The 14450-nt window shown below is 44.2% G+C and overlaps 1 protein-coding gene across 14 annotated transcripts in view; it reads right to left on the bottom strand.

Annotated features, from left to right (window-relative positions):
• Nucleotides 1-14450, bottom strand: part of Wdr62 (WD repeat domain 62) — a 40623-nt gene that overhangs the window by 20957 nt on the left and 5216 nt on the right. For 12 of the 14 annotated variants that reach the window (XM_076837491.1, XM_076837492.1, XM_076837485.1 and 9 more), the window contains exons 3-11: nucleotides 13751-13813; nucleotides 10213-10270; nucleotides 9804-9974; nucleotides 8704-8841; nucleotides 8154-8336; nucleotides 6277-6437; nucleotides 4543-4732; nucleotides 1913-2050; nucleotides 267-445 (exon numbers count right to left, since the gene is read on the bottom strand). In XM_076837491.1, the coding sequence (XP_076693606.1) occupies nucleotides 267-445; nucleotides 1913-2050; nucleotides 4543-4732; nucleotides 6277-6437; nucleotides 8154-8336; nucleotides 8704-8841; nucleotides 9804-9974; nucleotides 10213-10270; nucleotides 13751-13813 (1281 nt within the window). The remainder of the gene's footprint in view (nucleotides 1-266; nucleotides 446-1912; nucleotides 2051-4542; nucleotides 4733-6276; nucleotides 6438-8153; nucleotides 8337-8703; nucleotides 8842-9803; nucleotides 9975-10212; nucleotides 10271-13750; nucleotides 13814-14450) is intronic. The other 2 variants (XM_076837483.1, XM_076837493.1) reach the window with 2 other exon arrangements.

Here is a 14450-nt window from a genome sequence, read left to right on the forward strand (position 1 = left end):
ACTTTGCCCTAGAGTCACATGAATTTGCCTATCACTGTGTAGACAAAGTGCATGGCTCACTGCTGAGGTCCTGGTAGTTGTCTTGATCTCCATCCTTCTGGAAGCCCCCTCCCAGCTTAAGTTCTCAGGAATGGCTGATTACTACTCACAGTCCCTCATTTCCAATGGGCAACTGGAGATGCCAAGATCAGGGCTCCTCCCTACTGCCCTGAGAACCCAAGCTGGAGCTGGGAGGTGCACACCAGAGACTGCCAGGGCCCACTTGCCTCAGATTTCCACTTCGGTCGCCTGAAGCCAAGTGCTGGCCATCAGGACTGACCTGCATGACTCGCACCCCAGCTTTCACATCCATGGGTGTCCCATTCTCGCTGCCCCGGTCTGGGAAGTGTGATGTGTCCTGCAGGTGCTGGATGTCATTCTCCACGTATACTACCTTCAGCAGGGTCTGCAGGAAGGAGAGGTTAGTGCTATAAGGAGCACAGAAGCACCTCTGGAATTGTAGGTCTCCCCAGAGCCCAGTTATTCCTTCCTCATTAGGACTACAGGTTTTGAGCCGAGTGCTTCACCACTCAGAATAATAACTGTTTTCCAGTTTCCCTTGCTGCTAAATGAGGCCTTGTGAATGAATACATTTTGGGCAATGAGATAAAAAGCAAGTGAGAACTCTTCTGCTGCCTTTCTTCTATCTTGCTTGCCTGGAACTCAGACATGATGGCTGAAGCTCCAGCAATTATACTGGATCATGAGGATGAGAGCCATTCCTTCAAATGACAGAGTAGAGAAGTAGAAGACTTGAGTCTCTATAGGCATCTTAGAGCTACCAACACAGCAGAGTTACTTCCAGTCTCCTTTTATGAGTCAGACAATCATACTTTTACATCTTGAGTTTTTCTATTGTTTATGGCCAAATGTAATGTGTCCATCACAGGTGGGCAGCAGTAAAGGAGCATCTGCAACATGCAACCTGCATTAAAGGCCTTTTTATTTCAGTCGCACTGACCTCTTTCAGGTTTTCCAAATTCTTTCCTACCTTGGGGCCTTTGCATGGGTTATTCCCGAGGTGTGGAACTCTCTTCTTTCTGCTTCTCCTAATCCCCCATATTACAGAGTTCAACTGTCCCTTCTAGAGGAAGCTGCTCTTGATGGCCCAGATGAGAAAAATCCTATGATACTGCTAAATACCCTAACTAGTACCCTACATTTTCTTTCATGGTGCTTATCATACTTGTGATTATACATGATTTGTACAGTTATCATTGATTCACTGTCTGCCTCTCCTAACTAGAATTGTGGGTGCCACAAGGCAAAAGAAGGGTCTGTCTTAGTCATTACTGTGTCTCCAGCATGTAGTCAAGTCCCTGGCATATACCTTAATAAGTATCGCAGAATAAATGAATGCATGATTTAAGGTCCAGCTCCCCAGAAAAGCTCCCTCATTGGCCTAGCAATACTAATAAAATATCTTCAGAAAATGATTTTTCTCCAGTTTCTGTCAGAGCTCTCTCCAGGATCCAACAGAGCCCCCACTTGAACCCTCCCAGTGTGGAGGTCAATTAGAGAGGGAAAGCCCTTGCCTGGTTTGGCCCAACAGGGAATTTTGACTCAAGGTTCAGGGAGTAATTTCATTTCTGTTAAGTGTGTCAAGCTGCCTGGATTGGCCATGTTCAAAAAAACCTGGCAAGCAGGAGCTGGGGTGGGACAGAGAAAATCACAGAGGACAGACCATACCACCACAGAAGAGAGAGAGAAAAAGGAGGAAGGCACAGAGATTGACTTGCTTTTGTTCCTGGTTCTTGCCCCTAGTAAAACCTAACATTTAGGTTCCTTCTATAAGACTCCTTCTAGCTCCTGTACCTGGCTTAAAGTGGGTCTTCGTTCCTCCTAAAAGACAGATCATGATGGAGCTACTCACGTTGCTGAAGATGTTTTTCTGCCAGTGAGAGTCAGGATTGCCATCCATGTTCCAGAAGCGGATGGTGTTGTCTGAGGAACAAGTTAGAAAAGATCCCGATGGCAAACAAGCTCTCTGATCTTCAAATTCAGGATACACCTAGAGTTCCCAGAGAACAAGGCAAAAATTCATGATGACCATCTTGATGATAGTATGATGATATACTGTTACATTTTGGTGAAAAGAAAAAAAAAAAAGCTGAAGACAAACAGGCAGAGTGCAATACCTTCTATGGTAAAAATAAGCAAGAAAAAAGGACATAACATGCTCCCATGTATCATCCACGCACCACCTTCAGTCCATGTCTTAAAACATCCCTATGAGCCGGGCACAGTGGTGCACACCTATAATCCCAGTGACACACCTATAATCCCAGTGATTTGGAAGGCAGGAGGATCGCAAGTTTGAGGCCAGCCTCAGCAACTTAGCGAGATCCTGTCTCAAAATAAAAAAAATATCAAGGTCTGGGGATGTAGCTCAGTATAAGGCATCCCTGGGTTCAATCTCCAGTATCAACAACAACAGCAACTACAAAAACAAACAAACAAACTAACAAAACAAAACAAATGGGCGGCTCAGTCAAAAATCATTAAGCACCAAAAGAAACAAGGTCTCATGAGCGAGAGGCAGCAAAAATATCAGAGTCTAGCAAATATGTCCAATACTGGGAATTTTCAGATAAAATATAAAACCACTAGGTTCAATATATTTAAGGAAATAAATAAGGGCTAGGGGTGTAGCTCAGTGGTACAGCACTTGCCTAGCATGCACAAAGCCCTGGGTTTGATCCCCAGTACCAAAGAAAGAACGAACAAACATTGACATGATTAAAAGTATGAATAGTCAAGCTAGGCACAGACAGTGCTGCATACCTATAATCCCAGCTACTCAGGAGGCTAATGCAGGAGGGTCATAAGTTCAAGGCCAGACCAGGCAACTTAGTGAGATCTCCTCTCAAAAAAAATGTGAAAAGCCAACCAGAAATTATAAAATCATTGAAGTATGGCTAAAAAGGAACAAAACTATTTCTAGAAATGAAAAATAAAACATACATTTTTCTTTTTTGGTGCTGGGGCTCAAATGCAGGGCCTACCACTGAGCTGGGCCCTTCACTCAAAAAGTAAAAGGTCTTAAAATACCAAATATAAGACATAAGTGAAAGAAAATTAAGTGAATTGCAAGATAGAGCTAAAGATGATTTAGAAGGAAGCTCGGAGAGAGAGAGACAACATGTAATTTCAAAATACGGAAGAATTAGGTTCTGAGAATATGATGATAGCAGCAGCATAGATTTCCGGTCTCCCACAATTCCCACATAAGAAAAAGAGCATTCTCTCTCATGCAGACACTAAAGAGAAAAAAAAAAAAAGGAATAAAAAAGGTGGATGTTTTGAAAACAGAAGGAAGACCAGTAGAGTAGAAAGAGGAACCAAGGAGGAGCGGGGAGGAGGCAAAGGAGAAGAACTGGGGAATAAAATGGACCAAATTATACCAGGTGTATATACCACAATGCATTCCAAATTCTATACATAACTATAATGCATCAATTAAAAAGTAAATAAATAAATAGAAGGAATAAGAGTACCTACCAAAAGAGTAGGGGAATGGGGTCACAGGGAAGGAGGAGGGTAGTACTTGGGACTAAAGTGGAGAAAACTGTTATCTGTATTTATGACATTTATGGGAGGATCAAAATGAACCAACCCGACTCTTACGTATAACTGTAATACACTAAAAAAAAAGAAAAGAAAAAGAGAAACCAAGTTAAACTAAAATAAAAACGAACAAAAAAAAGCACACACATACACCATACCCACAAAAGCAGGTAGAGTCAAAGGGCTAAATAATGCCTATTCAAAAGGACAAAGTTTTCTTTTTTGGTACCAGGGATTGAACCCAGTGGTGAACTACTGAGCCACATCCCCAGCCTTTTTTTTTTTTTTTTTTTAATACCTTTATTTTATTTATTTATTTTTATGTGGTGCTGAGGATCGAACCCAGGGCCCCGCACATGCTAGGTTAGTGCTCTACCACTGGGTCACAACCCCAGCCCCTCCCCAGCCCTTTTTATCTTTTATTTAGAGACAGGGTCTTGCTAAGTTGCTTAGGGCCTCACTAAATTGCTGAGGCTGGCTTTGAACTTGCAATCTTCCTGCCTTAGCCTCCTAAGCCACTGGAATTACTGGTGTGCGCTATCACACCTAGCAACAATTATTTTTCTTATAATCCGGAACTTGGCTGCTGAAAATAAATTTCTGTCAGGTGGGGTGGAGCATAATATATATTATGCCTATAATCTCAGTGACTCTGGGGGCTGAGGCAAGAGGATTGCAAGTTTGAGACCAGCAATTTAGAGAGACCCTGTTTCAAAATAAAAAAAATAAAAAGGGGTGGGGATGTGGCTCAGTGGTAAAGCACCTCTAGGTTAAATCCCAGTATTGGGGGAGAAAAAAAGAGAGTTTGGCATGAGGGTCAATGACTATCTTTTGAAGAAATGGTTGAATGGGTTCTTTAAACTCTATGGAAGTTTCTACTCCTTGAGTTCCCAAATAAGAGTTGAGTAGGGGTAGAGATAGGAAGAGTGGGCTCACCTCCACATTCCAGACATAAGAGCTATGGAAGAGTTCTGACCACATCTTGCCCACTTTATTGATGTCCTTGATATCCCAGACATAGATGCTGTGGTCTCTATACACACAGGACAGCCACTGATGGATGGGGTCGAAGGTCAGTGCCACTGTATCTGGGTAGACTGCTTCCGCCTTCCTGCAGAAGAGGAAGCTAACAAGGCCGCATGGATCATCAATTACCATTATGTCACAGTTGAGTAGTGACCGTCATCTTTGGAACACAGGAGCCGCCCCCTACCTGGCAATGCCATCCCTCAAGTATTTTGGCCTTGTATCTCTCCTATTCTAACTTTACATCTCCCTCCTCCCTCTTCCTTTGCTTCTCTTTGGCTTCTCATAGAGGTTACAAACTGCAATGGGCCTCTGAGAAAATTTTGAGTTTTTGATTCCTATTGACACTTTTTGCCCTTTGTTCATTCTACTCTACCCAAACTCCCATTCTCTTTTCTTTGGAGCATGGAAGGAAAATGGACTTGCACTTCAGGACGTCTTTCTTCTCTCCTAGGCCTCACCAACACATGATTCAAATACCTCTGTGAGGGGGCTGGGGAGCTGTCCCTTGGTTTGGGGCTTCCTTACAAAGGCTACAGTTTACTGAGCACTTACTGTATGCTAGAATGGAAAGTTTATGTGCCCTGAATTCTCACAACCACTACGAGAGGCAGGTACTCTGTTTTACAGATGAAGAAACAGGCACAGGGTGGTGCACTAACCTGCCTAAGGCCCAGAGCACACAACAGAAGGTGGCAAAGGCTACTTCAACATGCCATGGCCTGTGGGTTGCTACCCACCCTTTCTTTCCTTCAAGACACCCAGTTAGCACTTCCAGGCTCTTTCTTAGAAAAGGATCCCAAGAGTTAGGGCTAGAAATCCACAAAGAGGTAGCCCCAGGTACCCAGCACTCCCTGGTTAGGCATCGCCCACCCCTATTCCATAGATCAGACTTGCAGCCAAGGGATCTAACATGTAAGGCCTGCTCATGTAACTCTAGTGGCTGCCCCCTGACCTCAAATAGACTCCTCCCACTGGCCTCTCCCAGTGCTCAACCTCATCATCTCTTACCACCCCGTCCCAGCATACTAGGCTCCAGTCACACAGCCCCTCCCTATTCCTGCAACAAACCATGCCACTGTGTTGTCCCCTTTAGTCTTTTACATTTGGGACCCTGCTCTCCCCCTCCAGGGCACTCTCCTTTCCATGTCCTGCTTTCTTTCACCAGAGCATTGTGATTATGTAACATGATCTTGTCTGAGTACTTCTTTATCATAGAGTTCCCTCACCACACTATAGGCTTCATGGTGGCAGAGACTTTGCTGTCTTATTTTCCTGCTTCTAGCCTAAGGATGGCAATTAATAAATGTTATTTATTAAATGACTGCTTAATAAATGTTAGCAACTTGGAGGAACATATGCCTTTATATTCATGCCTGCCCTGGGTTTTTCTTTTTCGTAGCATTTAACTACTACTTAAAGTTATTTTGTTTACTCCTTCCCCAACCCAGCTTCCTTTCTCTCCTTGGAGCCTGTCTCCAGAGGCAGAACTTTTCTGCTTTATTCATGGCAGTAATGCCAAGGACTAAGAGTAATAACTAGTATTTGCAGGATGGACACCTGGGCAGACAGATCCAGAAGCGCGGATGGATGCCTACAACAGGATCTGAGTGGGTCCCTCCGTCTCCCCCTGCTGAACAGTACCTGGGCTCCAGGCCCTGTGCCACATCCACCCCAAGGCAGTGTGGCTTGGGCAGGTTGGTGAGGTAGTGAAGGCTGTGGGCTTGGAAAATGCGGACTATCCCATCTGTGCAGCCGCAGAAGATGAGATCCTCACTGACACAGAGGCAAGAAGACATGGAGACCTTTGAGGACAGAGCGGGTAGACCTAATTAGATCTAGTGCATTATGTATTCTGACCCAGGAACACAGGGACTGACAAAGCAGTCATGGGCCTCAGGAGAAGACTTATAATTCCTTGGATCCAACAACCTATTTGGGTACATTTTAAGATTTTTGAAATCAGGATACAGTATACAGTCACTACTGACGGAAACGTGCCAGCAGATGGACAGAGGCACAAGTTGGGACAGAGCTGTCATTGTTGTCTATAGAGGAACTTAGCTGTGGAAAGTATCTCTTCAGCAGACTACAACTTCAGATAGGCCACCTGCAGTAACCAGGTTAAAATTTAGGCTTAAGTCTTTTTTTTTTTTTTTTTTTTTTTTAAATAAAACAACATCATAAGAACCCACAGCTTAGGCTTAAATCTTATTCCCAATTACTTAAAAACATTTTCATAAAGATTAATATTCCAAAGGAGTCCAGAAAAAACTTAGCCTATAGGAAGGACTGTCTGTCCTACCAGGACATGTAGATAAGAAGGGCAGCAAGCGCCAGCCAGACTTCTAGATACAGTTTAAAGAAGCTTTTCCATATCAAGAGGAACTTCACGAGTCTTTTGGTGCTCAAGCACTAAACTCTATTGGCCAGAAGATTTTGACCTAGTTGGGAGTAGTGGCAATGTCTGTAATCCCAGCATCTTGGGAGGCTGAAGCAAGAGGATTGCAAGTTTGAGGCCAACCTCAGCAACTTGCAAGGCCCCAAGCAACTTAACGAGACCCTGTTTCAAAAAAAAAGATAAAAAGGTCTGGGGATGTAGCTCAGTCGTTAAGTTCAATTCCCAGTAATAAAACAAAAACAAAAACCAACCAACTAACCAAACAAAAAAACCCAGATGATTTTTGGCTTGAAATTTGCTTATGTTTTAGCAAGGATTGAAATGGGGAAAACAAAAACAAAATCCAAAATGCTGTTGTGTTACCTAGGACAGATAAAGCCTGTAATTCTTTACATTCCATTAATCCTAAACTAGAGGCGAGTCACAAGAGCAGGCTAGGAGGAGCGGAAACTGAGTTGTTCCTTCAAACAGCCAAATAGGCAACCAAGGTTGGGGTGGGAAGATAGCTTGGACTCAAAACTTCAGATACTTAAGAAAAGAAATTCTGCAATTTATTGAGTAATTGTTGTTTAGTTTAAGATTTTATGTATTTTGTATAGTCTTTTTTGATTGAAAAATAATTAAGTTGGGCTGGGGCTATAGCGCAGTGGTGAAGCGCTTGCCTTGCAAGAGTGAGGCACTGGGTTTGATCCTCAGCACCACATACAAATAAATAAATAAAGGTATTGTGTCCATATACAACTAAAAAAAAATAAAAAAAAATAACTAAGTCAATAGCATTTTAGATTTTTTAATAAATTTGATTTTTAAAAAAACTTGAGCCAAGAGTGTTCGGTAAAGAAGAGAAACGTGAAACAAATCTAACAGTGATGGGAAAACAACTGTGACCTGGACCCCATTTCAGGCAAGTCCTTTACACATATTATCTTCCCTATCAATTGTGAAGGAGGCAGCAGAATTCCTATTTAACACATAAGGAAACTGGGGCTTAGAGAGGGGAAGCCACACATCCTGAACTTAGGTGGTCAGTCACCAGCAGGGATGATGCTAAGCACCCCTGGAGACAACTGTATGGGAAAAGAACAGTTTCCCCACTGCTGGCAGAGAGCTTGGGGGGTACCTTCAGGTTGATCCATTTCTCCAGCACCCTCTTCTCGTTGAACTGGCAGAGGAGGCCCGAGTAGGACACACAGAAGGTATTGCCTGCCATCTGGCCCCGACCGCAGGCCACACCACAGAAGATGTTGTTGTGAAGCTCACCCAAGATGCCTGAACGTCCCACCAAGGGCACTGTGCCTGTCACCTGGAGGCAGAGCAGAGCAGAGCACAGTGAGGTGCTGTGTATATGTTCTACCCCCTGACAGGGCCGTAATGTGTCCCTTATCTATACAGTTAAACAGGAGGACTCTAAGAAACTCCTTAAAGTGGATAAGAAAAGAAAAACAGAACCACATTTCTGGGTAGAAGGGTAAAAAAGTATTGGTCCAAGAAAGAGATTTGGCTTCAGAGTCGTGGGGTCTCTGCAGGACCTGCCAGTCAGCACCTGGAACCCTGACAGGATTGACAACCTGAGACCACTGCCTGCCAAATCTCAGATAGAAATCAGAGCCTCATGCTGCTGATGGTGACTCTGCTAGGGCCTGGCTAAGGTGGCAAAGACAGAAACTCACCTTTGCTTCAGTAGAGACTTCCAAGAACCAGAACCTCACATGTCGGTTCCCCACAGTGACAAAATAGCTGCTGTCCTCAGAGAAGGAGAGGGCAATGACCCTGCATGATACCTTGTTGGAGGCCACTACAATGTCTTTCTGGGAAAAAACAACAACAACAAAACAGTGCAGGGAGAAGCTCGTGACAGCACCCACCCCATGGGATTCTTTGTGCCTTGGCCCTCAGCCCTGGGTCTCCCTGCTGTTTTCCTTGGACCCTGAAATGAGGTGCTCTCTAAGGAAATCTATGTGTGACTCTTGTCATTTCTAGTAACTAAGGGAAGAGACTAGACTTGAAAGGTCCCCAGAAGAGAGCAAGTTCCAGAGCTTTCCTCGAGGGTCCAAGCTCTGCAGCTTATACATAATATTAGAGAAGACACAGCTAGGGGTAAGGACAACGCACCTCTGGTTGTCACAGACGGGGCTCCATTCTGAGCCTTCCCTGAGCCCTCTACAGGATAACTTATACAATACACTCAAAGTGCCTCCTATGAAGGAGGCAGGTCTCCTCCACCCTGCCAGGCTTGTGGGGTAGTAGGGGGGAATGTCATGTGTTCAAAGTCACACAGTAGGTTATGGGCATAGTCAGATCTTGGTATCCACTTTTGCTGACACCAAGCCCTTTTCCAGCTATTCTAAAGGCCAGACTTCCAGTATGTGGCAACTCAACGAAGTCTCACAACCTAACAAAGCAGGTACTATTATAGATATTTCAGAAATGAGGTAACCCTTGCAAATCAAGATGACAGCTGATCAATATAAAAATAATTCTAATAATTCCACTAGATGAGATGCTGTCATGAGCCCTACAAAAAGGGTACCCTGTTCCCCTCCTGAAATAAGGACAAGGCAACAGGAACTCCATTTGGGGACATAAAGTGATCTCAGAATGACACAATAAGTGCTGCAGAACAAAAAAGACAGGAGATAGTAGGGGCTAGTTGATATTTGCTGGCTGAATGAGCATTTACCAAGTTATCTCATTCAGTTCCTCCAATGCCTAAGACTCAGGATGATCTGGCAACTGGCTGCCCACCCATATGCCCATTGTCAACTCTCACCTTCCAGTCCCAGACGTTGAGGACCATGTCATGCTGATAGCCCATTGACACGATGTGCTTCATATTGGGTGAGAAGGCCACACAGGCCACACCATACTTGTGGCCCAACATCTCTGCCACCTGGCTTTTCTCCTCCACATCCCAGATGCGCACGGCTGGCCTGTGCCCGTTCTGGGGAAGGTGAGGCCATTACTGCTGCTGGGCTGTCTACCAGGCAAGGCTAGAGGGACTGTCAGGGCTGAGGTTGGCTTTGCCATAGGGTGTACCAAAAAAGCTCCCTCCCTCCCTCATCTGCTACTGGGCTTTTCTGGCCCAGGCAGGTATCATTCCCGGGACTCCCAGGTCTGCTAGAGCACAAGGAATGACCCCCTAGACCCTCCCCACCTGCTCAGTTGTGATCATGACTTACCTCCCCCGTCACTATGAACTTCCCATCAGGGGAGAAGGCCAAGGCACTCAGAGACTTCCTGGGGACAAGGAAAGGAATTGATGACTGGTTCCACTGAGATGGCTGTGCTTTCTTTCAGCAATCTGCCCACTCCTGGCTCCCCAGTCTAGGAAGAGTCCAGGAGAGCTGAGTGTGAGAAGCTCCCGCACACCAGTGCCCCTGTGTGCCCAACACAGCAGTCAGAGAAATGGGTGTTAAAAACAAGGCCTCTTCCTCCTTGAACACCCAACCCAAATAGGATGGACACTGTACAGGGACCCTATTTTCTTCTTTTTATGCAGGGGTGAGCTTCCCAAGAACCTACCACCCAGTAACTTTGAGAAACTCAGATGCAGGAAATGGTACAGACCTGGCCTAACTAAAGAAGTGATGCTGATGGGAGGACACTGGCAGCCATCACCCCAAGACAGCCTGCAGCATGTGCTCCACTGCTAAATGCTCAAGGTGTTCTGGAAAACCCATAAATGGCCTACATGTTTTTCTCTGATACTCATAGATAGTCTTCCCAAGAACTGAATGACCAGACAAGTTGGCACATTTTGTGGTAGCAAGATTTACTGTTCCCACATTGTATCATTTTTTTCTTCTTCTCTTTTAATCTTGTTTTACCTTTGTTCCTTAACAGTCTCCCTCAATCAGTTAGTAAATTAGTATACAGATAACTAAGTAAATGCCTAGACTTGAACTCATGGACTCAATCCTCCTCAATCAATCCTGCCTCAGTCTCCCAAATAGCTGGGGTTACAGGTGTGCACCACATCTAGTTTTCTGGGTTAGTCTTTGACAACCTCAGAGAACATCTATTTTTGAGTCCACCCTCAGGTAACTTTCCATCAATTCTTATAGCAGCAGACAGGGTGAGCTGTTTATTCATTGTCCCCTCACTCCTCCTTCTTACTGATATAGCCCCAGTTTTAATTGGGATGTTGATGTTCCTGACTAGAGTACATTTCCTCACCTTTTTTTTTTTTTTTTTTTTGGTACCAGGGATTGAACTCAGGGACACTCAACTACTGATCCACATCCCCAACTCTATTTTGTATTTTTTATTTAGAGACAGGGTCTCACTGAGTTGCTAGCACCTCACGTTTGCTGAGGCTGGCTTTGAACTCATGGGTCCTCTTAGCTCAGCCTCCCCACCCACTGCAATTACAGGCATATGCCACCGTGTCCAGCTTCCTCACTTCTCTTGAAGCTACTCAAGGATGGCTACATGACAGTCTGGCCAATGAGAAGGAAATTGACATGCTATTTATGACTTCCAGAAAGGTTTCTCAAGTGAACCTTTTGTTCTAATCACCACCTGCTTCCCTCCTGAAATAAGGACATGACAGCCAGAACTCCAGCACAGGCCATGAGGTGACTTCAGGAACAGAAGCCTCAAAATAAGTGTGGTAAAATAGAAAAACCAAAGGACTGGGGTCTCTGATGCTCACAGAAACAACATCCCACCCTCAGAATTCTTACATGTAGAAAGAACATCTTTGTGTTTTAAGCCATGCATGATAGGGGGGTTTCTGTTGTCTGTAGCCACTTCTAACCACTTGCATGCCTTGACCCCGTGCCTGGCCCTCTGGCAAACTCTGTATAGGCATCACTGCAGATTCCTCCAGCATATACCAGGGAGTATGGACTCTCATTAGCCAATTTTTGCAAATGATACTTCAACAAAGGGAAGTCCCCTTCCCAAGGTCATTCAACCAGACAGGGCAATGTTCTAACGTCTAGGCTGCACATCAGAATTCCCAAGGGAGCTTTTAAAAAATGGTCAGGTTATGCTAAGACCAGTTAAGTGGAAATGTGGTGAGAAAATGGAAAAATATATGCCCACTCTCATAGAAGACTCCTCCAAGATAATTTATAATCACAAAGAGGAAAAAAAGAGGCTTTGCAGTAGGGAAGTCTGGCAGACACCACCTTAACCTAGAGCGCCACATGAACACCACCAGTCATGGGAGACTTCTTGACAGGATGCTCCAGGTACACAGCTCTCCTGTGGTGTTCCTGACAAAGATGCAGGACCTGAATCTACATATGAGGAAACATCGGACAAATGTTGATATTCTACAAAATATCTGATCTGCAATCCTTAAAAATGTCAAGGTGTTGAGAATTAAGAAAAGATGGAAGAGACACTTCAGGCTGAAGGAGACTGAAAGCACAACTCAATGTGTAATTCTATAGAACCTTTTGGCTATAAAGGACAGCCTTGGAATAAGTGGTGAAACTTGGAGTCATATGAGAAGTAGATGGTAGTGATGTACTTTGCCATCCCTCCTGCCTAGGGATTTATTGTGTTTTTGAAGGATTATATCATAATTGTTTTGTAGAAAATAAACACTGAGGTATATAGAGACAGAGGCATCATGTTTGCAACTTACTCTCAAATACTTTAGAAAGAATGTGTATTGATAAAGAATGAGAGGCCCTCTTTGTACTATTCTTGTAAGTCTGGACATATTTCAATATAAAGTTTAAATATTGCCAATGCCCAGGTCTCATCCGACCAGTAAATTCAGATTTCTCTGGGGGTGAGGCCCAGGGATCAGGTGACTCTGATATGCAGTCAGAGGGAAAAAAATCCTTCACTGGCCACACCACTTCCTGAGAAAGACCCACTGAAGGCTAAGAGTAGGCACATTCGTGGCCTCCACTTCAGGTCAGGGTCACCTACTTCACCGCCTACAGGGAACATAGATGAGAGAAACTTATTAAGAGAGGTCTGACAAATGCCGTCAAGATCCAGCCCATCCACTGCTACAAGTGAACATGGGCCTAAGGCCAGAATTTCTCATTTTTTTCCAAAATGAGAGGGATATTTATTTTTATATAAACAACTTTAGGTGTTGTTGACTAATTCCAATCTTTAGAACACTTTGGGCAAGTCTGTGGGCACCTGATTTATGATTATTTTCTTAAGGATGCTCTCACAAATGGAGGCAGCTATTTTTCTTGCAGAGTAGGCCAAAGCCCAGAAAGAAGTTTCTCACCTAAGATCACTCAGTGAACAAACTATGGCTGCTTCTCACATTGCCAGACCCTTCACCATTGCAGAGTTCTTGCCCTAGCCATCTCTCCTGCCCAGGTGTTTTCCCTTTGTTGTCACGAGTCACCCTCTCACTTCCTTCAAGTCTCAGACCCTGGGAGGACTTCCCTGAGTCCTCAGAAGTGGATTTCTCACATTCTCTGTCCTAGCACATCCCCCATCATTTCCTCCACGTCACCAATCAGGATGAGCTAGTAATTTGCCAACTGGTTTTCAGTCTCTCCTGTATTGGGCTGTTAGCTCTAGAAAACGGAGATTCTCATCACTTTTGTTCATTGCTGTTATCACCAGCACCTGGAACAGTACCTAGTACAGAGTGGACACTTGGTGAATGAGGCTGAACTAATGGTTGAGTGCATGAGTGAGTCACCTACCCATGAGCACTTCAGGCTCTGTGGAGGACAGGTCCCAAGACCCTGATTCTCTCCACCCCATGCCCAGGCCCCAGCCTACCTGGCAGTATTAAAGATGTGCTGCTGCTTGTTCTCCTTGGGGTTCAAAATCACCACCACACAGCTGTGGAGAAAGAGGAAAACATGCTTATTAAAATAGTGTGTATGAGCGGGGCACTGGTATCCAGTATGATTCTATCCCAACAGGAAAAAAACACACATCAATAGGGTTCCTCTGAACAGAAGATTTTTTTCTGGTCTTCTCTAGATTTTTTTTTTTTTTTTTTGGATAGACACAATACCTTTATTTTGTTTATTTACTTTTTTAATGTGGTGCTGAGAATCAAATCCAGTGCCTCATACATGCTAGGTAAGTGCTCTACCACTGAGCTACAGCCCCAACCCCTTCTCTAGATTTTAATGCTGAGAATTCTGGGGTACTTAACATTATTAATAAATTCTTAAATAGAAACCAACACTGCCTATATGGAAACTATTCTGTCAGGTCCTAAGCTAATAAAGATTTTTTTAATGTCTATAATCTTTTTAAATCCTCCAAACTATCAGGTAAGGTCAGGACTCCTTAGACCCATTTCATAGATGAGGAAACTGAAGCCCAAGGACAGGAAGTCCTTTGCTCACTCAGCAGATCAGTAACAGAACAGGGATGTGAACTCTTCCCCATTAGATTTAAAAGCCCACCCTTGTCCTCTATCTTGAACTGCTCCCCTCAAATTCAACAACAGAAACTGTTCATCAGG

The sequence above is a fragment of the Callospermophilus lateralis genome, chromosome 18, assembly GCF_048772815.1.
Source record: "Callospermophilus lateralis isolate mCalLat2 chromosome 18, mCalLat2.hap1, whole genome shotgun sequence".
NCBI classification, from domain to species: Eukaryota; Metazoa; Chordata; class Mammalia; order Rodentia; family Sciuridae; genus Callospermophilus; species Callospermophilus lateralis.